Source organism: Aspergillus neoniger, assembly GCF_003184625.1.
Source record: "Aspergillus neoniger CBS 115656 unplaced genomic scaffold BO87scaffold_10, whole genome shotgun sequence".
In the NCBI taxonomy this organism is placed as follows: domain Eukaryota; kingdom Fungi; phylum Ascomycota; class Eurotiomycetes; order Eurotiales; family Aspergillaceae; genus Aspergillus; species Aspergillus neoniger.
The window spans coordinates 815062-840269 of NW_020291138.1; the positions used below are offsets into that span (position 1 = coordinate 815062).

The window sequence follows — 25208 nt, forward strand, 5'->3', positions numbered from 1 at the left end:
GGTAGTAGTATCTATGAGGACCCGACGAGGGTCTTGGTGCCGTGATGAAGTATGAACTATTAACGGAGAATGGGGTCTTCCAGGGACCATTCGACTTATCTTTGTTGGATTATTGGATCCAGGTGTATTACTTCATCTCACGCCCCTCCCCTCCCTCTTCCCTTGTCTTTTCCAACCCCCTCCTCCATGGCAGCAACCTGGTTATGCACTTGATCGGGAGAGAGAGGTGGGGGGGGGACCTGGCAGACAGATGATTGTACAGCGTGGCCTTGCCTGGTGGTGTTGTTGTGTTTGCGGATCCAGCGATACGCTCGGGTAAACCAGAAAATTTACATCTGGAAGAGCCTAGTGATGATGAGGTGATGGGTGGATTCTTAGGGGGAGAGAGAGGGGGGGGGGGGGGGCGTCCTCGGTGATAGTGAAGGAGAGTTAGTTAGGAGACGATCGGAGACGAAGACCCGACCAGCTCAGTAAGTCGGATACCAGAGTAGCAGTAGGAGTAACAGTTAAATCGGGAGAGGAAGAAGACAGGAACGAACGGGGAGGCTTCGAGAAGAAAGTTGGGCTGTGCGTCTGCAGTAGTGGATGCCGTGAGATGAATCGAGTAGTGCTCCAGCCTGCTTGCGGTGGACTTTGAAGAAATCAAGGCGTTATCCGAGGAATCAGATAGATAGCGATTATTGTAGAGTTTACAAGTCGGTTTCCGGTTATTTCCTAAGAATTTCCTTACTTTTTGAGTTTCTTAGTAGGGTTGATTCCCGATCGGAGTCATTCTCCCCCAATATCTACTACTAACTACTACTTTGTATCTCCCAACGGGAATATACTACTGACTGACTAACCAACTGGTAACTAGGAACAATGCTGGTCTCATCTTTAATTACTACTACGACTGCTACTACTATTCCCATCCATATCAGGCACTCACTGTCAGGCCGCCGTGCATCTCCACTGGCTCAAAGACGGCAGCTGTGATTGCGGTTCCAGATTCGCTGTCTCGCCATGGCCCAGAGAGACTGACTAGACTCCTCCATAGTATCTAGTCTAGTAGTATTTCGCATCATCCTTCGTGCTTTAGTCCGTTTGAGATTTCCATTGGTTTGAGGGTTATTCCTACGCAAGGATCCGATTGTGCGTTCGCCGTTTCTTCCATCGGTCTTCCATTGGGCCTGTTCCATTCTGGCCCAGTCCTGCCAATCTCTTTCCCTCTTTCTCTCTCACGCACACACACCCTCTCTTGTGACAACTAACTATTACTTGCTTGCTATTATTCATTCCATCTTCATCCTCTCACATCTTCTCTCCCTCTCACTCTCTCTTTCTCCATCACTGCATCTCGTGGGCGGTGAATTCACCAACACTTTCCTCGCCTCCTCTTTCACCATCTCCTCTCACAACTACTAGTCTCCTCTCCTCTCTTCTCCTCTCCCTCTCTACCACCCCCCATTTATGGATCAACTGATCGACTGGCTGCGATACTAATCCAATCCTCGGCCTTTCCTTTCCTATTCCTTCAGCCCAACCAGCCTTGCAGCCGGGTGACACCTACGACCAAGTTAGTCGGTCTACTATCGACTCATCCTCGCCCCCATTCGTCGTATTCCGCTTCCTCGTCATCCTTATTTGTCCTGCGCGTCTCTCTATGCCCTCTCTATCCCACTGCTTTGTCACTCCCTCTGCCTTTGATCCCCATTAGTAGCAACCTGACAACAACAGCAGCAACACCTCCACCGCCACCATTACCTCCACTACCCCAGGTCATAAGAACAAGATCAAATTACATCCCCGACCATCATCTCGTCACTGTGCGCCCAGTGGGACTCGGTTTGACTGGGCAAAGCAGTGCCTGGACAACACAAACTCGGGTTCTCACCGACTTCTTCAGGGAGATTCATTTCTATTTATTTATATCATTGAATCCGATTTTAAAGTTTTTTTCCTTTTATTTTTCTCTTTCGTTCAATTGATTTTTTATTGCTTATTGGTCTATTTCAGCACAATTCCTCATTTTTTGTTTTCTTTGCTTTTGATTCCCTGCTTTCTTTTTCTTCTTCCCTTTCGCTCGTCTCATTTTTCAGGGCTTAAATCTACTACCCATAATTACTTCTGTTATTTCCTTTCCCTCTTCGTCAGACCTGTGAGAGACCTCGCACAGGGTTACAGTCACTGCTGACCGCAAGGATTTTGTCGCAATTCTTATGGACATCGCCATTCCATCCCCCTCGGGTGTTCCAGTCGTTCTCCGTACGACAATTTAGCGACCGTGTCGATCCGTATGGCCATCTCCATTGCCGACAGTTCCTGTAGCCCGACGAGGTCGCTCGGTCTGTTGTTGGACCCGGAGAAGGTTGACCTTCCCCGTCCCAAGCAGAGCATGTGGCATCGCCTGGGCCTTCGCAGGTGGCTGGGCCGCGATGATCGAGATTTCTCCTCACATTCCCCCGCTGGCGACGCTGCCCCCACCGCAAATAAACCCAATTCTCCAGCCGCCCACAACGAGCATAATGGTAATCAGAACAGTAACAACCACCACAACTCATCCCCCAACGGCAAGAACACCAACAACAAGCCGCACCACAGCAACCACAAAGCCCACGATAATCTCAAGCGTCGCCTGTCCAGAAAGGTAGGGGTTGGTCTGCCGCGAGCCACTACCTTTAAACGACAGAATTCCGAGCGGCGAGACAATCTATCACCCCTAGAACCCGAGCCCCGTCGTGCAGTGTCTGCCGACCGTCGTCGCGCCGTGAGCTCCCACCGGTCCAGATCCCCACCGCCCACCGTGGACCCCAGACTGTCCGCTCCCGAGGTTCAGTGGCGCGAAGACCCGAGCGAGACCACGGTCGAGCGACTACCTGAGGCGAATGAGGACAGCGACTTTCTCTCGGAATGGAACCCCTGTCCTGACGTGGCGGAAGCTCCCGAGGAGCTACCGGACGACACGCTCGAGATGGAACTGGAAAAGCGATGGATTTTGAACCTGAGCATGCATTTTCGGGATCGCTCGGAGCGGGAAAAGTTTTTCGTCACATACGCTGAGACTCCAACTCGGTGGCGGAGAGTCACCATATCCTGCGACTACCGCGGTGCGCCCCCGGATTCCCTGGAACAAGACCTGAGGGAATTGCGGTATCAGCGAGACAAGTGTGCCCGAATTTACGAGTCGATTCGCGAGTCGCTGTCGGAGATTCAGTTTTACGACACAGTCACCAACCTGAAGCTGGAAACTCGCGACGGCCGCCTGCATGTGCACGTTACGGAAGATGTCAACGAAATCATTCCCTATCCGCCTGTTTCTTGTATCGGACATTTGCCACAAGCGCGACTGGTCCCCGAGAACCAGCTCCATTTCGACGCGCATCTATCCGGCTTCGTCTACAACGTCCAGTTAGATGGCAAGGCATACATCAAGAAGGAGATTCCTGGACCCGACACAGTAGATGAGTTTCTGTACGAGATCAACGCGCTTCACGCCTTACAGGGCACCCCTTATGTTGTCCGGGTAGAAGGAATCGTGGTCGACGACCTGCAGCAGGTGGTCAAGGGTCTTCTCATTAGCTATGCAGAGAAGGGAGCTTTGGTCGACATTCTCTACGAGAACCGTGGCTTGATTTCCTGGGAGCGGCGGGAACGCTGGGCCAGGCAGATCGTCCACGGTCTTTGTGAGATCCACGAGGCTGGCTACGTACAAGGAGACTTTACTCTTTCCAACATTGTTGTTGATGCCGACGACAATGCCAAGATCATTGATATCAATCGCCGGGGCTGTCCGGTAGGATGGGAACCTCCTGAGATTGCGGCGAAAATCGAGAGTAACCAGCGAATATCGATGTATATTGGAGTGAAGACGGATCTGTTTCAGCTGGGCATGACATTGTGGGCTCTGGCAATGGAGGAAGATGAGCCAGAACGACAGCCTCGTCCTCTAATGATTCCACCGGACGCACGGGTACCGGACTACTACCGTAGGTTGGTCTCTATCTGTTTGAGTGCCACCCCCCGACACCGGCTGTCGGCCAAGGAACTTCTAGGCTTTTTTCCCCGCAATATGTGGATGACCGAGCAGTCGTTTCCTCCGATACGTCCTGCACAGACAGGCCTCGGCGTCGCCTTACAGAATGGCGCTTTGCCACTGTACGATCCCCGAGCGGCTTTTCTGTATCACCACACGCAGCCTGTAGTCAATGGGGCGTCTTTCGACACTCAATTATCGCTGGATGATACATACTCATTACAGCATGACGGCAGTGACTTTGCTTCTACTTCTCCAGATAGAGAAAATTACATCATGTCCAGGGAGCAGCAAGCCGGGGTGGCTAGAACAGCGGAGCACGAACTGCTCGAAAGGGAACCCCTATCTGCAGCCCAGCGCAGAGTAAACGCAGTCACCTATTCACCAATGGCTAATGGAGTCTTTCCTCAGACAAATCTGAGAGGCTCTCATGCAGTACACAACACCGTTCCAAGGTATATGGAGGACGAGCCTGATTTGGTCGCCAACGCTCATCCTCCTTATCCGCGACGAACAATGGACGGTGCAGTTGATCAAATCCCCTGTGAAGCGGATCATTTGCCGAAAGAATTTGCCGGTGTAGAGGGGCAACTATCGCCATCATTGAATCGCTATTCATCCAACAACCTATCGGAAATGGGACGGTCTCAAGAATCTCCAATGTCATCAGCAGATACCCAATCAACGGATTTATACCCAGCTCACTTGACTGACCTGGGACAGGCGCTGATTGACGACCAACATTGGCCAATGGAAGCGCCGTCGCGTTCCGTTTCTTCACTTCTTCACTCGATACTACCGATTAATCCTGCAGCCAATGCCCCAGACCAGAAAATGATAGACTCAGACGCAGACCGATTCTCGCATCTGAGTATGAGTTCCACCTTGGGGTACCCTCACCAAGGCCTCCAAGAACCCACGACCTATTTGAGCGAATCTCATTTACCCATCAACCCAGCATTTACGGAAGACGCCATAGGCGTCCATATGACAGGAAGGGAGTGTTGAGCCATTGCAGGTAGCCACTTGTTCATAGTAATCATCCATGACTTTCGAGCCATGGGGACTGAGCAGTGCCACTCCTGCTATTTTCACTGTACAGTTAGTTCTTTTGAAGCGTTGCTCTACGGAGTATTCAGCGGGCATTACGGCGAATATGGAGTTGGATGAATTCGGGGTTTGCTTTTTTCTTTCATCTTTGTTTTATCTTGGCTTGATCTACTACACGCTGATCATCCCCTCAAAAGCCCTCACGCAGGTTTTCACTACTGCAGTTGCGATTACAGTCTCGGGAACCCAGCTGCCATCAGAGCAGTGGGGATATTTCTGGACATGGCGTTTTGTTTTTCGTTTTCCGTCTTTTTGCTTTCTGCCTGCCTACCTACCTGCCTGCCCACTAACGACTTACGACCGGATGGATATTGTGACTTTTTGAACTTCGCGCCGTTTCAATCTTGTACACTGGTTTGTTAATACTATTCTAAGCAGCAACTGTATTAATCTGAAAGGACGAACTATTTGATTGGCCTCTCTTCCCATATAAATAATACATCATATCTAGTAGTAGTATGCAGCTGTAATACTCTACTCTTCTCTTCATACATACAATCATCATCATCGTCATCGTTACAAACACCCTCCTCACCAAATCAATCAACTACTTAGTAGTAGTACCCTACCGACCCAACCACTCCTCCAAACTCCTCTGCCACGCCCTCCCCCCATCATCACCACCCAACCCCCGTCCAATCAAAACAATCTTACACTGGTTCTTCCCATCCGCCGGCTCCGAATCCCTAATCTCAAAAACATCCCGCACCGCCTGAATAATCTTCGTCGACCCATCACTCAGCACCAGAATCCCCTTTAACCGATGAATATCGAATTCCGTCGGCCCGGATACTTCATCCGCAAGCGGCATCACAGAGTCCCACAGTACGGATTGAAGCCAGGTGTCCACGCGGGATACTTGGGCCGGGGTGATGGGGGGTGTGGTGAGGGCGATGGTTGAGATGGACTGCGAGTAATGCATCAGTAAACGATCAAACCAAGGAAATGAAGGAAATGGGGTCTATACCGGATCCATATGACTATGTCCCTTCTGAGCAAAATCCAACGAATCCAAATGATCATAGGCATGCAAATCCAGCACCACGCCCTCTATCTTTGGCGTTTTGCTATGATCCGTGATATGGATTTTAGCTGCGCTGTTGATGGCCGTCACGCGGTCTTGGACTGTGGCGAGTTCGTCCGCGGTTACGAGGTCGGCTTTGTTGATGATGATTACGTCGGCGTGCGAGATTTGCATGTGTGCCATGGAGAGGACGGGGCCGGTGTGCTTGTGCGTATTGTTGGATTCGGATTCTGTTCCGTGGCTGGAGACGGTTTCTTCCGGAGTGGGCTCGTCGAGCAGGTGCAGGATGTTTTTGGCGTCCACGAGAGTCACGATTCCGTCGAGGTAGATGCTGCTTCCTAGGTTGTCGTCGACCCAGAAGACTGGGGCGATGTTGCCTGGGTCGGCGAGTCCGGTCGTTTCAAGCAGGATGTAGTCGAAGGCGCCGCGGCGTTCCATTAGGGATTCGATGGCCATGACGCCGTTGTCTCTGTAGTTGGTTAGATGGGTGGATGATGGGAGGTAGGTTGGGGGATGGGGGTGTACTTGACGGAGCAGCAGATGCAGCCATTGCCGACTTCCATCCATTCGGTCACTTCTTGACCGTCTTGGTTGACGGTTAGGGGTTTCTCGATGTCGGTTGCTGGGTGGGTGTTAATTGGGTTGTTTGTTGTTTATATAGTGAGAGGCAAAGTGTATAGGTTGTCTTACAGTCACCGAACTCTACATTATCTTAGCAATTTAATAGTCTTGTAGCTATAGTGGTGGTCACTCACCGTTCATGATCACGGCAATCTTCTTGCCATGCTTCTCGGTGAGGATATAGTTGAGGAGGGTGGTCTTGCCGGCTCCCAGATAGCCTGACACCAGGGGACATGTTAGTTAATGTGGATCTACGGGATATTTCTTCTTTTCTTTTCTGCTGCTGGTCTACAAGGGAGATGGATCTGCATGTGTGGCATCACATCATACCAGTCACAAGCGTGATGGGCACGCGGTTCTGAGGCGGCGTGTCTAGTGACGTCGATGGCGGGGCCACATCGGGGGCGGTCGAGATGTCAACCAGCTGGGGTGGGGCATCGTCGTCGTCCATACTGAACGCTGTGTTTGTGCAAGCTGGGGAGAAAAATGACCGTAGTATAAACTAGAATATAGATAGAATGCAGAGGAATGCTAAGATATGAAGAATGTCGGGGAATGACGTTACCCCAACAGGAACGCTAGGGCTTAGGGCACCGGCAGTCATTTGGCAGCAATGCAAACCAGACAATCGCGGCCAGTCCCCGTCCGGCCAGCTCCATCTTATCTCCTCAATTCAGCTTGTTGTTGTTCTTCTCCAATTCCCTTTCGTCTCTCCTTTACATTCCTCCTCTTCATTTCCTTCTTTCTTTCTGTTTTCACTCATTTGAGACTCTGCGAATCCTCTCGCTATGGCTACTGCGGGAGTCTCGCAGGCCACCTCTCCACGTCTGCCTAGTCCGCCCCCGTTCACGGAGGTCCAGATCGGGCCCAAGTCACCCTCGGTCGGCGAGTCCTTTGACCACGAGACGGAGCAATTGCTGGGCGCTTCACAAACATCGGAGGATGGCTCAACCAGGAGGATTCGTCCGGGTACTAGAGCTGGGGATATGGCTGTTGGACCGCCTCTGATCCCTCTCTCCCAGGTACAGTTTCCGTAAACAAAGCACAGCTGTCTCCGAGTAGCTCCGCTGACCCAGCCACCCCTTTCTGCAATAGCTTGATTCCCCCTTCCAACTCCAAGAACACCTCAAGGCTCTTTACAATCATTACACACGGCCCGAAGGCTCTGACACAGTAGTTCCCATCAGTCGGGATGTCGCCATGCAGCTCGCGGAACCTCCGGACGGCGTCGACCGATCGCTATGGCTCTACGAGCTATGTCGCTTCCTGACTATGAAAGTCAACAATCTCATCATCGCCTTCTTCGCCGACTCTCCTCCCTGCTCCTCCCAGACTTGCCCCGAGATGCGTGCATCCGAGTGGCAGTACCTCTGTGCCGTGCACGATCCGCCCAAATCCTGCTGCGCCATCGACTATTGCTGCCATACCCTCGATTGGGCCACGAATATCCTTACGTCGCCTAAATACTTTCCCAGCCGACTGACTCTCGGCTCGGAGACGGGCGGCGGCGCACAGGCCAGCATGAGACATTTGACCAACATCTTCCGAAGGCTGTATCGCATCTTTGCGCACGCCTGGTTCCAGCACCGGGAGGTGTTCTGGCAGGTGGAGGGACACGACGGGCTTTATATCTTCTTCAAGACGGTCTGCGACATGTACAGTCTCATTCCGGAGGATAATTACACGGTTCCTGCGGAGGCGGAGGGCGTCGATGTTCAGCAGCCGGCCGTGCCGGAGCGCACGGACAATCGTCGGATGACAATCTTGCGCAAGGAGAACGAGCCGTTGTCGCTGGAGAGTATGGAGCCAGCGTCGATCAGCACGGGAGCCACCACGAGGCGTCACAAAAATAGCCCGTCGATCAGCTCGAGCGTGACGACCATCAACGAGGGCGCAGAGGACGACGAGCAACCGAGGCAGCAGGCTGTAGCGGCGGCAACGGCTGCGGTTGCAGCTGCCAATGCCGCAGCGGCTGCTTCCGCTCCTGCTCCTGCTCCTGCTCCTGCTCCTGCCCCTGTCCCTGCACCGAAGGAGGCCGAGCCAACGCCAGCGGCCGAGGAGCAGCAAAAGTCTGAGCCGGAGCCGGAGCCGGAGCCATCCGTTGACGACAACGGAGCTAAGGTCACTGTTTCGGAGGTACACGCTGACGATGACGAGGCTACCCAGGAGACAACAGAGAAGCCGGAAGAAAAATCAAAGGAGAAGCCAGAGACAGCGGAGCCCGAGGCGGAGCCCAAGGCTGAGGTTGAAGCTGAAGCTGAGGCGGAAGAGCCGGCCAAGCCTGAAAGCGACGCCCCTGCAGAGACAGAGGCGAAGCCCGAGGTAGAGGCCGGAACCAAGCAACCGAGCGAGCAAATTAGCGAACAGGAAGCGCCAGCGCAGGAAGCAGCGCAGGAGGCGTAGCGACGAGCAGATTCCTTTCTACTGATTTCTTTTTTTGACATGATACATGATGGCATGTGTCGATACCACGGTTGTAATATGTGAGCATGTTCGTGGGGAAGGCTCTGATGTAATATACGAGCGAGTAATGATACCCTTATGAGTGGATTTGACTGCTATTCTGTAGATTAGATGTAGATGTTGATGTAGATGGTGGTGGTTGTAAACGATAGATGGTATGGTATGGTATCTCCGCCTAACTCCGATGATGTCGATAGCGATGTTCTCCACCGGAAGTAGTCCACCCCATCTTCATCTTCAAGACAACCAACTATCCCTCTTCTACAATCAATTGCATATACCACCAACCCATACACCATACACATACATATATACCCTCAAATAACCTCCCACATATATACATACATGTCCACCCCCACACCCACCACAACACCACCAACAATGTCCATCCCAACCACCATAACCCAAATCCTCAAAGCCGGACCCATTCACTTCGGCCCCTTCACCGTCACAACCCAGGTACGCCCTCTCCCCTTCCCCATTATAAACACCCGTCCCTCAGATACTAAAAGAGTATAACAAAACAGGTCTTCCACCTGACCCCGCACAGCTACGCCCTCGTAAACCTAAAACCCATCCTCCCAGGGCACGTCCTCATCTCCCCCCGACGGGTCGTTCCCCGCGTGACAGACCTCACCCCGACCGAGACCTCAGATCTATTCCTGACCGTGCGGCGCGTAGCGCGCATGATCGAGCGTGTATATGGAGCGTCGAGTCTGAATATCGCTATCCAGGATGGTGCGGATGCGGGCCAGAGCGTGCCGCATGTTCATGCGCATGTGATACCCAGGAAGAGGGGGGATTTGGATAGTAGGGGTGGGATGGATGCGGTTTATGAGATGTTGGATGGGGAGGAGGGGGATTTGAGGGATGTCTTTCATAGAGATGGTGAGGAGGGGGGTAAAGGGGGGAGGACGAGGTTTCCCAGGGTGGATAATGAGGAGAGGGTGGCTAGGTCGGCGGAGGAGATGGAGGGGGAGGCGTGGAGGTTGGCGGGGGAGATGGAGAAGGAGGATTTAGATTAGAGAGTGTGTATATTATGTATGTATGATGTGTTGTACTTGTATAGAGGGTATGTGTGTATGTGTAGGTCTATTGGAGCTATTATCTAAAGTAAACACTCCCCCAACGCCTCGCACGGAGTGTAATGTAGTATGCACAGCATCCGTATCATGGAAAAGAAATAAACGAACAAGACCCGAAAACCCCCATTCTCGTACCATCCACGGTCGTAATCATCACTTTAACGCCGTACTCTTTATCGTACTATGTGTCACATCTGATCATGTTCATGCTTATGCCGTCGCCTTGCTCTTCCAGAACTTCTCGCGCTCCTGCAGCACCGTGGCCGCCCATTCCTTCGTCTCCGGCAACTGCACCTTATTCGCAACGTGGCAGAACTCCGTGAGGTCGATGTTGTTGGCGCGCTCGTACTCCACCATCTGCAACAGCAGCTCCATCTTGTCGACGTCGTGGACGAACTGTGCCTCCAGAGTCTCGTTGGCCTCGTACTCATTGAACACCTTCAGGATCTCCTGTCCCGTCAGTATGCCACCGGGAACGCCGCCCAGGAGGTTGTTGGCAATGTAGTCCATGACGGCGGCCTCGCGACGCGCCTTCTCGGTCTTGTCGACCCGGTCAACGGGGGTGATATCGCCGACGAGGGATTCGGCCATGTCGTGGATCAGGGCCATCTTCATGCAGTGGGGCAGGTTGAGGCGGGAGGCCAGGGTAGGCGGCGCGAGCATGGTCATCACCGACATGCGGTACATGTGGTCGGAGATGGATTCGCCGGAGTTAATACCGAAGCGGCGCCATCCTTCGCGCTTGGTGGTCTTGAGACGTTCGAGGAGGTGGAAGAAGGGGATCGGAGAGGCGGAGTTCTCCTCTGGGGGGTGAGGGAGGCTTGCCAGGACTGGTTGAGGAGCTGGATGTTAGCTAGTGGAGGGGAATGGTGGAGGAGGGGTTAGATTCTGCTCACCGGACTGGGTGGTCCAGAGGGGGTTGGAGGGGTTTTCGGAGCCCATCTTGTTAAGAGAGGTCTGGAGGGGAGAGTGAAAGAGAGGAGTCAAGTTAGAGAAAGAAAATTAAACACGATGAGCACGAACAGCAGAGGAGAAGAAAAAGAAAAGAAGACGAAGAGGAGAAGGAACCGGAGGAGAAAGAGAAACTGCGGGGAGAGAAAAAGCGGTCGAGCGGATTGGTTGGTTTCAGCCAGCCAGCGGATCCATCCATTACTTGCTGCTCTTCATTGTTGATCTCCAGCTCTCCGTTGTTGTTGCTCCCTCTCGTCCCTGCAGTTCCTCGACTGGTCCGTCTGTTCGGGTATATTTCAATAATTAGAATGCTATACTACTCTCTTCTCTAACCAGGCATCAGATGTACCATGCAGTCACGAACCCCTCGCCCCAAACCCCCGAACTGGTCCCCTCAGCCTCCCCTCTCCGTTTTCGTCCGCAACCTTCAACTCCTCCAGCTCGATCGCCATGATGACTGGCCTCGCATCTCTCTCCGCTCCCTCGCAGATACGTCGCAGAACCAGCGTCAGCGTATAAGGGCTATAGAATGGGCTCTCTACCACCTGGTTACCCTCTGGGACCCCGACACCGCCCGGGATGTATGTTCCATCCCCTCAGTGGCTTTGATGCCCGACTGACGGCATGCAGAAACTCCGGCCCTTCTTCCCTCCGCTCGAGCCCCTGCAGTCCGTCAATCTTCGTGCTGCTTTATTTCGTGTGCTCTCCGAATTGAAGAAACAGGGCGAGCTCGGCAGAGAAACCATTCTTCGCAAGTCAATGCTGGATGATTGCAAAGGAGAGAAATTCGAGGAACTATTGGCCGTCTTCTCTACTGCGGTGCTGCGGAAGACCCTCGCCGCTTCCTCTGACCCGGCACTACAAAATGTGGCCATGAAGCTTTCATTGGCTTCCGGGCTGACGCGCGAGGAATACCAGCTCATGCTCCCCCTCGTCCTTGCCCATCGAGTCTCTCTAAACCAAATCGGCGAGCGTCGCAACAAAGCCCGGGACACCCATGAAAAGTTTACCCAATTGCTAGAACTCAAAAAGCTGCAGCTTGATGAACGAGCTAAGGAGAACCCTCCCCAACTCCCCGACACTGGCGCCGACATAGATGCGCTGGCTCGCGACCTCAGGACTAACTGGCTGGGGGGTGAGGACTGGGCGGATACCCTTGTCGACGGTGGTGCACGGGGCAGCAGCGACGCTTTTCTAGAACTGCCGTTCGACATCGCATGGGCGAAAGCAAAGGAATCCAGCGTGGATGGCCTCCGTGCGAATTCTTCCGCGGATCTGCTAGTCGATCTGGAGTCTCGCGTCTTCCGCCAACGTGCCCGGCTGCAGCGCTGGCGCCAGTACAGTGCCTCTATGCGCAAACATGAGCGGGTACAATCCACAAGCTCAACCAAATCTCAACCGCTCGTCTTCCGAGAGCACCAAGCACTCACCGTCGCCAGCATCTCCAAAGCCGTCCGGCAGCCAGTGGAACGCGCCTCGCCCAAAGCAGACGACCGGGCGTTGCTCTTCTCCATGAATGAGGCCATTGCCCGGATCAACGGCCGACCCGCAGCGCACCGTCATCGCCATACTCATAGCGACTCGAAATTACGCAACCCTGCAACAATATCCTCCAGCTCAGCAGCCGGGAGCAACAGATCATCTCCCCAGGCCGAAGACACTACCCGCTCAACCACCACAAGAACTTCAACACCCTCCATCCCAGAACCCCAGCCTAGCGTTCCCTCCTTCTCAAAGACCGAAGTCCCCGAAAAGGAACCTTCTCCCCCTCCTGAACGAACTAGCAGGTTCACACTCGTAGAACGAACCCGCAAGTCGATGTCCCTCATCGTACCGCCCACCCAACCCAGACCAAGAGAAAGTTTCCGGTCCCACCGACCTCGGCCTTCTTACCCCATCAACCAGTTCGAGACGCCCCAGAGATCACACACCATCCCCAGTCGGGCCTCTACGCCACGCGACGAGCTCTTCGACGAGGAAGCGGACTACGCCAGCGTATTCAAGTCGCGGCCGCGTGTGGCGCACAGTCCGGTCGCCTCTCCCGCAGTACACATCAGCCCCATTGGGGATTTCGACCTGAGTCCGGACGAGGAAATCGACCTGGATGGGGGAGACGAGGAGTATGTGCAGGATACTCAGTTGGTGTCGAGACGGAGGATATTATGATTGTTACGTCGGTTCATGTTTCGTTTTGTCTTTATCTAATTCTTATGTGTGATGTTCTTTTGGGAGACGATTCTACTTACCTCCCTTATATGCCTATACCTACTACATACGATTAATGTCTATAGATCCTGGAAGAATGCAGTACACGATACAGCAATTGATTATTACTTTAGTGAAGTATCAGTACACCATTAATATGCTTTTTGCCATCCCTATCATTGTCATTATTATCATCCAGTACCTCCGTCCCTGTGCCAATTACATACCACCAACGCCAGACATGATTACATACAGACAGTCATACACACATTTGAAACTTATCAGAACAAACCACTATCTATCGACGACCACCCCTTCTCGTACTCCTCCGCGTCGTTGGCGGCGGGGGCGGCGGCGGTGCCACCGGCTCATATTCCGACTCGGAATCTGCATCTGATTCCTCAGAATCCGGTATCTCTACCGGAGACGAGAGGTCTTCCGAGTCAGAGCTCAGCGAAATCGGATTCTCCACCTTGCCATCGTCATCGTCACCTTCTTCTTCATCATCACTATCAGCAATCTCCGCATCAACAGCCTCCGGTGTGACAGGCTCAGTCGGTACATGTTGGTGCTGCTGTTCGTGATGATCAACAATTAATCCTCCATCATCATGATCATCCCCCTCCTGACTAGGAAGAAGGAATCCACCACCTCGATCTACATCCTCACCCTCTTCATCTTCACCAGGAAGTAAGAACCCGCCACCATGGACTTCGTCGTCGTGCTCATCCGGAGCAGGAGCAGAAACAGACGCAGAAGCATCTTGATCAGGTAACCGACCACGACGATTCGTAAACGGATTATGAGCGTCCCGCTCATGATCCACCCCCTCGTCTGCATTCCCACCATACTCCTCCTGCACGCGCTGCTTGATCCGCAACCCGAAGAGAAACTTCCGCCAGGTTTGCAGAATGCGCGCTTCGGCTTTGCGCTGCTCTCGTTTACGTTTCTCCGCGTCATCCGCTAACCAAGCGTCTTTAACGAGGTCCTCGTTCTCCTCTGCGACAACCACGCCCTGAATAACAGGGACAGCCATCTTCGATCCGAACTCGAACCCCGTGACTGCTTCTGCGTAATCGACGCCGAGTTTCTTGCATACGCGTACGGTTCCGGACCATGGGATGTGGACCGCGCCGCGGGGCACCATGCTAGGGACGAAGCAGTCGATGTTGCCGTATTCGTTCTTGGGAATGACGCCATCGCAGATTGGATCGGGGATGATGTATTCCGTTTGGTGGATAGCGTAGAGGCCCTGTTTGGGCTTTTCGCCGTTCTGGCGCTCGAATTCGTCGACTTCGCGTTTGCGGAGGAGAGTGACGGCGCGGATGGGCACGCGTTTCAGGGGCATCTCGCCCTCTTTTGGTCGCCGGCCTTCTTTGTGCCAGCTTTCGGCGGATAGGCATTTCAATACGTCTTTGCGCCGGAAGACTTTCTCTTCTTTGGCTTTGGCGCCTTTGCCTGTTTTGAAGGTGCGGACGTGGCGTGCGCCAGGTTTGAGGGCTTCTTCGCGCCGGAGGAAGCGTTCGAGGACGAATTCGGTGGATGTGCGCAGGCTTTGGAGCGTGTCACCCTCTTTGCCGGGTTTGCGTTCGGGTTGGTTGGGGAGGAGGTCTTTGGTGTCTTCGAGATCGTCGACGGCAGTGCGTAGGGGTGTAGGGCGTTGGTAGACGCGGAGGATTACGCGGAACCAGTCAACTTCGTAGAATTTGCCTTTGCGGCCTGGTATGGGGATCTTCTCGACGGGAATTCGGTAGCCTTTGGTTTTGCCGGGCCAGGTGCGGCGGCGGAGATAGCGTGTTGTCACGTCTTTGGCGGTTTTGTCGGATGAGTAGGCCACGACGTAGCAGATGACTTGCTTCGCCTTTTCAGCTTTGCCGCCGCGAGGCTCAAAGGCTGCTTGGAGCTCGGGGGTGGTGGCGACGGGGTTGCGGAGGATAAGCGGGTCGACGGGGATAATTTGGTGGGTGATGGGCGAGGCGACTTCGGTCCAGTAAATGGGGAAGGGTAGGTCCTCGTCGTATTTGCTGAAGTATTTGCTGCGGGCGGAATTTGTGTCATCTTCACTGCTATCGGATTCCATGTCAATGGCGTCTTCGGTTTCTGCGTTCTCCGTCGTTGGTTCGGTGTCTGCGCTCGGCTTGGTAGTATAGGTCTCGCTCTTGGTCCAGCCGAAGCCAAGGGGCTGCAGACTGGCAACCAGTCGGGCTTCGATATCGAGCGCACGCAGCAGAGCCGTGAACAGCTGGGCGCCTACGTCTCGAGAGCCCTGCATGTTCTCTGCAGCGTGGCGGAACTCTTCAATGTTGGCTATCCTCTCGCCGTGCTTTTCGGGGTCGTGGTCGTCCTTGTGGAATGATTTGGTTTGAGCCTCCAATTGAGCCATGGGGCGGTAGCCGTGTTTCCGTAGGCCAGGGGCGGTGATCTTGAACTTGCTCTTCCAGTAGGCGGCGAGGACTTTGAGAAGGATGATTATAGGGTCACCGCTGCTCATATCAGGTTGGCCGGGTTCAAGTCGCGACGAGCCTTCAGCCCAATCCCGTTCTGATTGACGACGCTGTTTCCCTTTTCCTTTCTTCGCCTTCTTCTCACGAGGCGGCTCTGGAGCCTCGAGACCGGATGCAATGCGCCATTTCTTGACCTCCTTATGTATGGGTTGGGGTAGCTTGCGGCGCAGGATCTCGTGGAGCTGGGAGTCGTTGGCCCAGACATTGCGGATGGCGTTGTGGTGGAGCAGAAATTGCACATGTAGACAATGGGTCTGGATGCGGATCTGGCGTTCGATCTTTGACGGGCCCTTTTTGCCTTCGAGTAGATCATTCAGGTGAATCTCGTTCTTGTCTAGTGTCAACTCCAGGTCCTGGTGCTGGTCGGGATTGAGGATGGAGGGCGTAACTGGGGTGGCGTTGGCATTGGACTCGATGGCGTCTTCCCAGTCGACCTCGTCGGAATCGCTGCTTTCCTCATCCGATCCATCTGGTACCTGAGGCGTTTCTGTCTCTTCGGGGACGTCACTCAGGGACGATTCGGTGTCGGTGTCTTCAATGACAGCGGCGATGGGAGGCGTCGCATGACGACGTTTTGCGGCGGGCGGATCCTCGGAAGAGAGACGCTTTCGGGGGACGTAGGGGGGCATGCAAGCAGCGGAAAGCAGACGACTAGAGAATTGGATTTAATCTAGAGAATAATATAAGAAAGAAGAGAAAATGCGAAAGGAATTGGTGGAGGGTTAATGAGGGAGAAGTTGGAGGAAGGAGGAAGTTGAAGGAGAAGTTGGCGCCATCGAGGCTCGGCTTCTCCGCGTCTCTTCCCCATCTTTATCTTTCACTTTCCCCCACATCATCGTCATCCTCCTCTACTAAATATCCGTCCGCCTGACGAACCATCCTATCCTACTACTCTTTCCAGACTATCTGTATATATATTCTATCACCAATACGATCTCAAGATGTCTGCTACGATGGATGCCGCGCGCCGCTTCTTCCTGTCGCCGCAGTTTGCTGTGGCGGGGGCCAGCAACGATCGCAGCAAATTTGGCTACAAGAGTAGGTCCTTTTGCCATCACTTTGCAGGCTGTTGCGCCGGCTGACCAGCAGTCTTTGCCTGGTATCATCAACACTCTCTGCCCGTTACTCCCCTCAACCCTCGCGCCCCGGAGATCGAGCTGCCGTCGCAGAATTATAAGACGGTCCCATCACCCCGCGACTTGCCCAACCCCGACCAGACTTCCTTGTCTATTGTGACCCCTCCCCCAGTGACTCTTGCCCTTCTCAAGGAGGCTCACAGTGTGGGGATCCCCGCTGTCTGGCTACAGCCAGGCACGTATGATAAGAGTGTGTTGGACTTTCTAGATGGTCATTTCGCAGCAGCGGTAGTGGGAGATGGTGGTGTGGGCGGCGAGGGTTGGTGTGTGCTGGTGGATGGCGAGGATGCATTGCGAGAGGCCCATCGCGAGTGGAAGGCTCAGCTGTAGTTAGGCTTCATGTGAAATAAATAACTAAGAATCATAGTAATAAATATTGTTGCGGTGAAAAAAAAAAAAAAAAAAAAAAAAAAGTAACGGGGAATGAAGAAAAGGGAAAAAGAAAGAAAGAGGGAGGCTGGCGGTGGCTCTTGTTGGGGACAATCCCGTGTTTTATCTCCTCTTCTTTTCTTCTTCTTCTCTTTTTCCTCCTCATCTTATTTCTCACCTCTACAACTATCTCCATCGCCCACGTTCTTTTGCTTCATCATATGCAAACCCCCTGCATCTCCTGTCCTTCCCAGCCACTGCTCGTCTCCACACCTTGAAGAAGGATGCCAGCCAGTCCATTCTTCCTCGAGTCCCCCATTCCTCCGCAACTCGATCTGGCCGGCGCCCCATCACAGCTATTCCAAGTTCCGCCCACCCCCTCAGCCTCATCGGCTTTGTATCGCTCGATCTCTATCCCCAACCGCAAGAGATCCCGTCTAGAAGTTGATCGTCGTCCTTGGCTGGATGTCGACACCCCCTCTAGTCATGTCGCCTCTGTGATCTCCCCCGACGATCTCCTCCTTGGTGTGGAGGATACCTCCGTCGATCAAGTCTATCGCCCCAACCGTTATCGCAAGCCTGCTCGATCTCTCGTTCTCGATGACAGTGTTGAGTCTCTCAGCGAAACCGTGGACATTCGCCGTAAACGCAGCCGCTGGGATCCGTCTTTGATCGCAGCCTCTCCCACCGGTCACGATGAGAAAATGACGATCTCGACCACGACTATGACCGCGACCGCGACCGCGGCTCCTGCCGTCAATGCTCCTATTGCTTACCCACAGCCTGCTCCCGTCCGCTGGAGTCGAGCGGTGCTAGGCGTGGTAGGCAAAGTTTGGGACTTTTGTTGGAGCGGAGCTTTCCGAGGGTTTTATGCAGGCGGTGGGCAAGGCTATACCATGACGGCGGAGGATGCACAGCCCCAGCTGGCATCCCCATCGATCGAGAAGGAGAGCATGCCCACTTCTCAGCGGCAACAGGGTTCCTCTAGCCCTTTTCCGGGACAATATCCAGAAGATGATCTCAAGCACAGTTGGGTGATCGTGTCCGCACGAGAGGAATTTATGGACGAAGCCAGTCCTTCTCAGCGCAGACGAGTCCATCGTCGGACCCCAGCACATACCCACTCTCGTCGGCGGTCGCAGGGCAAGCGAACCCTGATTTCGCATGCGCCGTCTATGCCGACGAAATCGCAATTCTCAACACCAGCTAAGCCGCGGGAGAGCCCTGTGTCTGTGGAGACGCAACGCTACATGGCGCAAAAGCGCCGCATGGAGCGTGAGGAGGATGCCAACCTTGCCCGGTTGAACCGGCAGCTACAAGCAATGATCAAGGAAGGGAAACAGGCACTGGGGACACGCGTGGAAGTGGACGACCTGGACATGGAGGATTAATGCGCTTTTCTCACTTTTACTTTTTTTACGACATGTGTGACACAAACCTGATACCCTTCGTTGAACACCTATATGACGATACTTGACGATTGGCGACGCTCGTTACGACTACGACTCATGAAACCAACCGATAATGACTGGCGTGGATCTTTTTTTTTTTATTTATTTTCGAACCGATTGCGCGTGTGATACGATATTGTTATAGTTAGCTACTATTAGGACAAACAGAAACCAATCCAAAAAACCATCCGCAGAAAAACACGAGCCCTGTAACTGCATCAATCATTCATCATCTCATATCCGATCTCCTTCCATATAACCCCCAACTCTAGTGTGTTTCAGTCCCATTCTGCACTCCAGCTCCAACACCCGCCGTATCCTCAGGCCCATAGATAGCATCAGCCGGGCCATCCCCGTTATTATCATCATCAACCCCATCAGCCGGACCATTTCGGTTGGGAGCAGCCCCTACAGCAACATCCAAAGACACAGGATCTCCACTACCACCACTACCACGCCCGGGGTTATAAGGAGCAGCCCCTACAGCAACATCAAAAGAACCGGGTCCATCATCAATACTCCTGGTATCATAATTCCCAGGAGCAGCCGCTTCAGCAGGACCACTATCCTCATCAGCACCAGGTCCCTTATCATCCCCAGCTGGGACATCATCAGGATCCTCATCGCTGGGATCCTGACTATCCTTCTTCGGACTAGGATTCAGGAAGGGAAGGTGCACGCCAGACAAAAATCCAGAGAGTCCACCATCATTGGCTAGTCCGTCGAGGAGGTTCTCGCCTGAAAGACGCGCCGCTTTGCTTGTGGACTGGTTGGTGGATTTGTTAGCTTTGCCTTTCTCTTGTCTTGACCGCTAGGTCATGGTGTGTGAAGTGATTTTGAGATAGAACGTACAGGAGTCGGCATCGCCATCACACCCATCACAAGGGTAGCGGGCACAGTGAGGGCGAGGAACTTCATTGTCTTTTGTGGATTTTCGTTCGCTTTGATTCCCTGTATGTAATGGGGACAATATTCAAAGTTGGATGGATGGATGAATGAACGTCTGATCGAAAAAGAAAGAAGGAAAGAATTACTCGATAGGAAACGGGAATAATTCCCGCTATTATATCCTCTGTAGTAGGTAGATATCTGGCATGCTACGCGTCAGTATCCCATCCTTCCTTCCCTCGCACGCACCCCTTGATTTGGTGGGCGAGCGAGCGAGCGAGCGACGCGGTGTCCTGCATTCCTGGTCTGACAGTCTATCTACTATCTACTATCTAGTAACTGTATGGGCTGCCGGCAGGGGGGGATTGAACATAATACTATCTTTCTACGTATCCCCTTCCTTTGAAGAAAGGCTTGTTTGTGTTTGGCTCATTTATAGAGTTGGGTACGGAGTAACTTTACTTGGTAGTATATAAGTGACAGACAGGGTATTGTTTCTCTCATGTCTTGGGGGCTCGATCCAGGTCTCAGGGATTGGTAGGGTTAAGGAAGGTAGGTAGTAGGTAGGGTTACGCGGTAGGGATGAAAAACGAACCCAACAATTTTCAAAGTCCGACTCAGTCAACTAATTGTACTTGGGTCATGGGGTCTGTTCGGATAATTCCGATTGTTGTTTAATGTCGTGCTTGTCGTTGTGCTTGTTTAAAAAAAAAAAAAAAAAAAAAAGTATCGAGAATTGAGGCGCATTTTTGTGTGAGGGGGAAGAGGAAAGCAAAGGAAGGGGGGCAAAAAAGGGCAAAAAAGTGACCTACGCAGGATTCGAACCTGCAATCTCTTGATCCGTAGTCAAGCGCCTTACCATTGGGCCAGCAGGCCAATTGATATATAGTTGGGCTTTATTTGTATTTATGAAGCCCTTTATTGTGGTCGACGATTTTTGACTGTTTGATGGTGGTAGTATGCTTGAGATGGTGCTTCTCCTTTTTCATCACCGCCGTTGTTGGAACACGAATGTGGGATTTCTCTTAAAGTATTGATTCTTCTCCGAGGTGTGATTCTTGTAGGTGTTTGCAGTATATACCTTGTATTGACGAACCAAGACAGCGATATGTAACATAGTATTGGATAACCCATGTCCTCCGTGCTGCACATTAACACTTCGGTGTTGAGTATGTCTGTGCAGGTTGAAACATAAACATCAATATTCGTAAAAATCCAACGCTAACAAAACGCCATCGCTATGCTCGCAGTAGTGGCAAATAAACAAAAATCATGTCATCCGCGGCTGAAACTTCGGATTCGTCCGGATTCTCTCACCATACTTGAGTAAGAAAAGTGAAGCCGGGACAAACAAAAGTGCAATAAACGCGAGCAGACTATTCCCCCATCCTAGTCCGAGGGCATCGTACAAAGGAGTGCCCGCCAACGGGATCGTAGCCCCAAAGAGGCATCGCAGAGCCAGCTCCGCTGATACTGCGCTGGCAGCATATAGAGTATATGAGTCAATCAGATACACCTGTGTGACCAGATGAACAAAGAAGATGCCTGCGCCCACAAAAAAGGTACCAGCAATGGGAACCATCCAGTGCAACCGGTATTCTGCGGCCCAGCCGTACCAAAAGAGACCAATCGGCACGAGAATGCATCCCACCACCAAAGGTGGAAGACGATCTTCGGGCTTCATCTTGCCATGGATCTTTTCCTGCTTCTTGAGGTATCGATCGGAATAGTATCCCACAACAACCTGTCCGGAACAGAACCCAAGACCCAGTCCCAGATAGCCGAGACCTGCTTCTCCGGGAGTAAAGCCGTACACATTCTCGAAGACGCTCGTAAACGTCGTGAACAGTGTGTACATATAGCTGTATGTGATGGAGCTGTACAATGAAACGATCATAACGATGGGTGATAAAAACAGAAATTTGATCGGGCGGCTGATTGAGATCCAGATGATCTGGCCAATCGTCTTATCCAGGTCGTACTGAGTTCGAAACGGCCGTCCAGTCTCTTTTTGGAGTCGCTTCGCCTTTCGCTGGAGCAGCGTGGGTGCGTATGTCTCCCGCAAGAATATCAGGGAAGCAACCACGATGATACCGCCCTAATCATATTAGATATTCGTCCAACACCACGGAATCGAGCTAACTTACAAGAATCGCCTCTACCCAGATTGTCCAACGCCATCCAATGTTTTGGACAATGTAACCACCATAAATAGGTCCTGTGACCATGCCCTAACGTATTGTTAGATCCGCATTATATATCCACTTGATGGGTAGATTTAACTCACCATGAGTGGACCAACTGTCCAGATCGTCATTGCCGTCCCTCTCTTCTCCATGGGAATCATATCCGCAACGAAGCCTCCGCCGACCGTCACAGGCACGGAACTGGCTATTCCCATAACGAAGCGTGCCATTATGAGCATTGATATGTTCACACTGGCAGCGCAAATAACTGCAGCCAGTGCAAATAGTACATTGGCCAGGTGTGTCATGGGAAGCCTTCCACTTATCTCAGTGAGAGGTGTCAGCACCAGAGGGCCAAGCGCAGAACCCATCACGTAGATCGATATCATAAGAGATGAAATGGATGGGTTGTGAACATTGAACTCTTTCAGAACTTGCGGAACGCCGGGAGCGAAGACCGTGGATACCATGGATCTGCAACAGTCAATCCAGATGCTCGTACGGATGCATAGTCTTAGCGTAGACGTGTTGGACTTACACATTGAAGCTGCTCAAAGATATCAGCCCGATAATGACCCATTTCCGCAAGGTGGTCCAGTTCATGGGGTTCTGGGGATCGTTTGGCCCGTCCCAGTCCACAACGAGGTCCTTGTCTTGGGGGTCGTCCGATTCCAATGCACCATCTTGTGATCTGATTTCTCCTTCTTCAACGTGCACAATGTCCTTCTCCACAAAGATCGTGTCAGCACTCTCCAGGCTAGTTTCCTGGCTCAGAGCGGCGGAGTAGTCAACATCCCCGGGTGGCGCCGTAGGCATGTTAATGATGGGGGTGGTTACACGGGGATAGTAAGAGGAGCTGGAAGATCAGGGACAATGGCACCAGATGATTTTCGACATGATTTCCAACAGACAACCAAGGCAATAAGTAGCTTGACAGCCACGCTGGGAAGACAGACAAACCAGGTAATTTGAGTAGATCATTGCAGACAACGCGCGTCCACACAGTAGATGAGTCTGGCATTCCGGCCCTTGCTGTCCGTTCCGTGGGTCCCTCGTGGCTCCCTTTCTCTGATTTTGGGATTACCTGTCGCAAAATTCGCCCAAGGCGGATTGTAATGGATACAATAGGCGTAAGACGGATCATCTAACATAGGCAGGGGTAGTAGCATCGATGACTGTAATGGATTCCTTGCGTGACCAACTCGCCTCTGCTCCTTATCAACGTTTGCCCCATTGGGATGGAGAATTAGCCTTATCCCATCGAAACTATTCTCTGGGTAGCGCTTCAATATTCCCCACATGATCCACCATGGAGCAGAGGTCCCTGACCCAATTCTCCATTTGTCATTCGCAGATCGACATATCACTTCAGGGGATCAGGATCAGTAATCAGATCCCATAGGGTAACTGCTCCCGGGGAAACCTTTAGAGTATGATCGCGTGGCTTTGGTCCCAAAATAGCTGAAATAAAACTGATATTAATCCCATCATCTATTGTCGAATATATGCAGCCACAGTTCGAGACCAAATCCAGTATCCACTGGCGGATGCCTCCAAGCATTGGTCGTTAATTAGGTGGTCAACTAGAATATGGCCGAAATAGTCTCAAAGGCTGGGTCTACACAATTGGGACGGGTTACATCGAAGAGACCAAGTAGCTACTCTTCTGCAGCCCCGTGGGTGTGGTGATAGCAATAACGATGTCAAGCCTGCAACTAGTTCCGCGCGGCCCTGAAACAGGCTTGTCAGAGGACTGAGCTCATACCTGAAGGCATCAGCCATGGCATGTTTTGGCCAAATATGTAGATCAATCATCCGGATTGGTAGTCCTAGCTCAGATCCAGAAATGCTTGGTGAAGACACCTCAGCAGACGATACTCATAATAGTACAGTACTATTGGACGGAAGGCGGGAGATCTCCCGGTTGGCCCATCGGCTGGGGCATTGGACCCGGTCGTCCCAGTCAACGCTTCGGCATTCCTCCCAAGTCCAGGATGTCCACTAACCGTCGCATATATGATCGCTCGTTGTGGCAAGTCAAAGGCGTGATACGGATCTTCAGGTCCACATCCTAGTTAAGAAATAGACCGAATATGCAAATGGAGCTGCACCAAAATAGAGGTTGCTAGAAAGCTTATTGTCCGGCCGAGGTCAAGCGGTTAGAGTTTATCAGATTTCCGCAGCCCCGGACTCAGTTCTAGCCCGACAGCATCGAAGTCTGGCAGTTGTCCTTGGGGATTCTACCCACTCTTACCGGCGATCTCCCTATGGGAGCCTAATCGATTGGTGACAGCTGGTGAGAATATTGCCTCGGGTGGGTTCGGGACCACGGGCTAGAAGCTTATTCAGATTCCGATATACCAAAATTTGGGGTTATGTTCCGCTATGATGCGTTGATTTTGCTGCGGATATGCGGCGCTGCACGAATCCTTCCGTTGGTGTTCTCTTCGAAATCTCGCCTTATCAGCAGATGGAGATTGAGAACTGCAGGCAGCAGGTAGGTAGTCTCTCTATGCAATGTACATCCCGCCACTTGCTGCAGCCACAGTGGACCTTGCTACCCAGTAGCAAAGTGTAATTAGGGGTGGCGAGGCCGATTCTTGTGTGCGTATCTTGTAGGTCTGTGGCAGATTGTTAACTCCCGAGTCATGATACCGAGTATTCGCCATAACTCACGAGGTCAAGGCCACGCAATGTTCTTTATCGGGGAGAAGCAAAAGTCTCATGTGGATGGCACGAGGATTCAGCGAGAGACGGGAGTCTGCAGGACTGATGAAACTCGCATTCACGGGGACCGTCCCGTGATCCGTTCCTTCCCTGGTATGCAGACAACTTCCAAACATCCACCGTCTGGGATTTCAGCAGTTCGGGGTATATCTCGGCTCGGATTACGACTACCTCCCACTCTTTCTTTTCACTGCTAGTTACTGTTACCCGATTAGGGACACAGCATCAACGTGAATAGAGTCGCGGGTGATTGCCAGGTCGCACCCACAGAATGCTCTGTGAGACTGAGAAATGGCCCTTTCCATGTCAGAAACACGTTTCGACTAAATTGATCGACCTTACCCGGGCTGCTCCAATTCCGCTTAGTCTTCATTGGAGGAGCCAATTGCCAGTTCAATGACCTACACGTTGCTGGTAAGTTCTTCTCCGATCTATAGAGTACTATATATAGATGGTTCCGAGTCAGCCCGAAGATC

The 25208-nt window shown here is 52.4% G+C and overlaps 11 protein-coding genes and 1 non-coding gene across 12 annotated transcripts; 6 read left to right on the forward strand and 6 right to left on the reverse strand.

Moving 5' to 3' along the window:
- Positions 1-2275: 2275 nt before the first annotated feature.
- On the forward strand, positions 2276-5020 carry BO87DRAFT_395627 (protein kinase family protein; the record flags this gene model as incomplete). The annotated part of the gene is made up of 1 exon (XM_025625196.1): positions 2276-5020. One exon carries the CDS (start codon positions 2276-2278, stop codon positions 5018-5020), a length of 2745 nt encoding a protein of 914 aa, XP_025481646.1.
- Positions 5021-5535: 515 nt separating this feature from the next.
- BO87DRAFT_375196 (CobW domain protein) lies at positions 5536-7280 on the reverse strand. Its single transcript, XM_025622968.1, has 6 exons — positions 7098-7280; positions 6902-6985; positions 6837-6848; positions 6672-6768; positions 6090-6615; positions 5536-6029 (listed from the first exon to the last, which is right to left on the reverse strand). The coding sequence occupies exons 1-6, from the start codon at positions 7216-7218 to the stop codon at positions 5688-5690; spliced, it is 1182 nt and encodes a 393-aa protein (XP_025481647.1). The 5' UTR covers positions 7219-7280; the 3' UTR covers positions 5536-5687.
- A 159-nt stretch (positions 7281-7439) lies between these two features.
- On the forward strand, positions 7440-9316 carry BO87DRAFT_375197 (Mob1 family protein). The gene is made up of 2 exons (XM_025622969.1): positions 7440-7789; positions 7863-9316. Exons 1-2 carry the CDS (start codon positions 7556-7558, stop codon positions 9168-9170), a joined length of 1542 nt encoding a protein of 513 aa, XP_025481648.1. The 5' UTR covers positions 7440-7555; the 3' UTR covers positions 9171-9316.
- Positions 9317-9611: 295 nt separating this feature from the next.
- On the forward strand, positions 9612-10255 carry BO87DRAFT_385240 (HIT family protein; the record flags this gene model as incomplete). The annotated part of the gene is made up of 2 exons (XM_025624715.1): positions 9612-9689; positions 9758-10255. 2 exons carry the CDS (start codon positions 9612-9614, stop codon positions 10253-10255), a joined length of 576 nt encoding a protein of 191 aa, XP_025481649.1.
- A 35-nt stretch (positions 10256-10290) lies between these two features.
- BO87DRAFT_331447 (HD domain-containing protein) lies at positions 10291-11376 on the reverse strand. Its single transcript, XM_025620337.1, has 2 exons — positions 11212-11376; positions 10291-11145 (listed from the first exon to the last, which is right to left on the reverse strand). Exons 1-2 carry the CDS (start codon positions 11255-11257, stop codon positions 10526-10528), a joined length of 666 nt encoding a protein of 221 aa, XP_025481650.1. The 5' UTR covers positions 11258-11376; the 3' UTR covers positions 10291-10525.
- A 169-nt stretch (positions 11377-11545) lies between these two features.
- Positions 11546-13564, forward strand: BO87DRAFT_375199 (uncharacterized protein). The gene is made up of 2 exons (XM_025622970.1): positions 11546-11847; positions 11897-13564. The coding sequence occupies exons 1-2, from the start codon at positions 11617-11619 to the stop codon at positions 13430-13432; spliced, it is 1767 nt and encodes a 588-aa protein (XP_025481651.1). The 5' UTR covers positions 11546-11616; the 3' UTR covers positions 13433-13564.
- Positions 13565-13742: 178 nt separating this feature from the next.
- Positions 13743-16768, reverse strand: BO87DRAFT_18787 (Rad4 family protein). The gene has a single exon (XM_025618463.1). The coding sequence runs from the start codon at positions 16602-16604 to the stop codon at positions 13770-13772; it is 2835 nt and encodes a 944-aa protein (XP_025481652.1). The 5' UTR covers positions 16605-16768; the 3' UTR covers positions 13743-13769.
- Positions 16769-16811: 43 nt separating this feature from the next.
- BO87DRAFT_375201 (CoA-binding protein) lies at positions 16812-17466 on the forward strand. The gene is made up of 2 exons (XM_025622971.1): positions 16812-17013; positions 17065-17466. Exons 1-2 carry the CDS (start codon positions 16917-16919, stop codon positions 17439-17441), a joined length of 474 nt encoding a protein of 157 aa, XP_025481653.1. The 5' UTR covers positions 16812-16916; the 3' UTR covers positions 17442-17466.
- Positions 17467-17659: 193 nt separating this feature from the next.
- On the forward strand, positions 17660-19133 carry BO87DRAFT_375202 (uncharacterized protein). Its single transcript, XM_025622972.1, has one exon. It carries the CDS (start codon positions 17765-17767, stop codon positions 18869-18871), a length of 1107 nt encoding a protein of 368 aa, XP_025481654.1. The 5' UTR covers positions 17660-17764; the 3' UTR covers positions 18872-19133.
- A 66-nt stretch (positions 19134-19199) lies between these two features.
- On the reverse strand, positions 19200-19921 carry BO87DRAFT_457746 (uncharacterized protein; the record flags this gene model as incomplete). The annotated part of the gene is made up of 2 exons (XM_025628827.1): positions 19784-19921; positions 19200-19697 (listed from the first exon to the last, which is right to left on the reverse strand). The coding sequence occupies exons 1-2, from the start codon at positions 19847-19849 to the stop codon at positions 19200-19202; spliced, it is 564 nt and encodes a 187-aa protein (XP_025481655.1). The 5' UTR covers positions 19850-19921.
- A 702-nt stretch (positions 19922-20623) lies between these two features.
- Positions 20624-20695, reverse strand: BO87DRAFT_t119. The gene has a single exon. It is a non-coding gene; the product is annotated as a tRNA-Arg (tRNA).
- A 316-nt stretch (positions 20696-21011) lies between these two features.
- BO87DRAFT_18853 (MFS transporter) lies at positions 21012-22901 on the reverse strand. The gene is made up of 4 exons (XM_025618469.1): positions 22544-22901; positions 22107-22479; positions 21967-22050; positions 21012-21917 (listed from the first exon to the last, which is right to left on the reverse strand). Exons 1-4 carry the CDS (start codon positions 22819-22821, stop codon positions 21090-21092), a joined length of 1563 nt encoding a protein of 520 aa, XP_025481656.1. The 5' UTR covers positions 22822-22901; the 3' UTR covers positions 21012-21089.
- Between the last annotated feature and the right edge of the window lie 2307 nt (positions 22902-25208).

Bases quoted from the DNA above. Each gene is read 5' to 3' on its own strand.
- BO87DRAFT_375196 (XM_025622968.1), bottom strand. From the start codon at position 7,218: ATGGACGACGACGATGCCCCACCCCAGCTGGTTGACATCTCGACCGCC. The intron at 6,616-6,671 runs GTACACCCCCAT...AACCAACTACAG, and splicing joins TGCATCTGCTGCTCCGTCAA to AGACAACGGCGTCATGGCCA. The intron at 6,030-6,089 runs GTATAGACCCCA...CATTACTCGCAG, and splicing joins GACATAGTCATATGGATCCG to TCCATCTCAACCATCGCCCT.
- BO87DRAFT_375201 (XM_025622971.1), top strand. From the start codon at position 16,917: ATGTCTGCTACGATGGATGCCGCGCGCCGCTTCTTCCTGTCGCCGCAG. The intron at 17,014-17,064 runs GTAGGTCCTTTT...GCTGACCAGCAG, and splicing joins CAGCAAATTTGGCTACAAGA to TCTTTGCCTGGTATCATCAA.
- BO87DRAFT_18853 (XM_025618469.1), bottom strand. From the start codon at position 22,821: ATGCCTACGGCGCCACCCGGGGATGTTGACTACTCCGCCGCTCTGAGC. The intron at 22,051-22,106 runs GTGAGTTAAATC...ACAATACGTTAG, and splicing joins GGACAGTTGGTCCACTCATG to GGCATGGTCACAGGACCTAT. The intron at 21,918-21,966 runs GTAAGTTAGCTC...TAATATGATTAG, and splicing joins TCTGGGTAGAGGCGATTCTT to GGCGGTATCATCGTGGTTGC.
- BO87DRAFT_375202 (XM_025622972.1), top strand. From the start codon at position 17,765: ATGCCAGCCAGTCCATTCTTCCTCGAGTCCCCCATTCCTCCGCAACTC.
- BO87DRAFT_375199 (XM_025622970.1), top strand. From the start codon at position 11,617: ATGCAGTCACGAACCCCTCGCCCCAAACCCCCGAACTGGTCCCCTCAG. The intron at 11,848-11,896 runs GTATGTTCCATC...GACGGCATGCAG, and splicing joins ACCCCGACACCGCCCGGGAT to AAACTCCGGCCCTTCTTCCC.
- BO87DRAFT_375197 (XM_025622969.1), top strand. From the start codon at position 7,556: ATGGCTACTGCGGGAGTCTCGCAGGCCACCTCTCCACGTCTGCCTAGT. The intron at 7,790-7,862 runs GTACAGTTTCCG...TTTCTGCAATAG, and splicing joins CTCTGATCCCTCTCTCCCAG to CTTGATTCCCCCTTCCAACT.
- BO87DRAFT_18787 (XM_025618463.1), bottom strand. From the start codon at position 16,604: ATGCCCCCCTACGTCCCCCGAAAGCGTCTCTCTTCCGAGGATCCGCCC.
- BO87DRAFT_331447 (XM_025620337.1), bottom strand. From the start codon at position 11,257: ATGGGCTCCGAAAACCCCTCCAACCCCCTCTGGACCACCCAGTCCG. The intron at 11,146-11,211 runs GTGAGCAGAATC...CTCCTCAACCAG, and splicing joins CCTCTGGACCACCCAGTCCG to TCCTGGCAAGCCTCCCTCAC.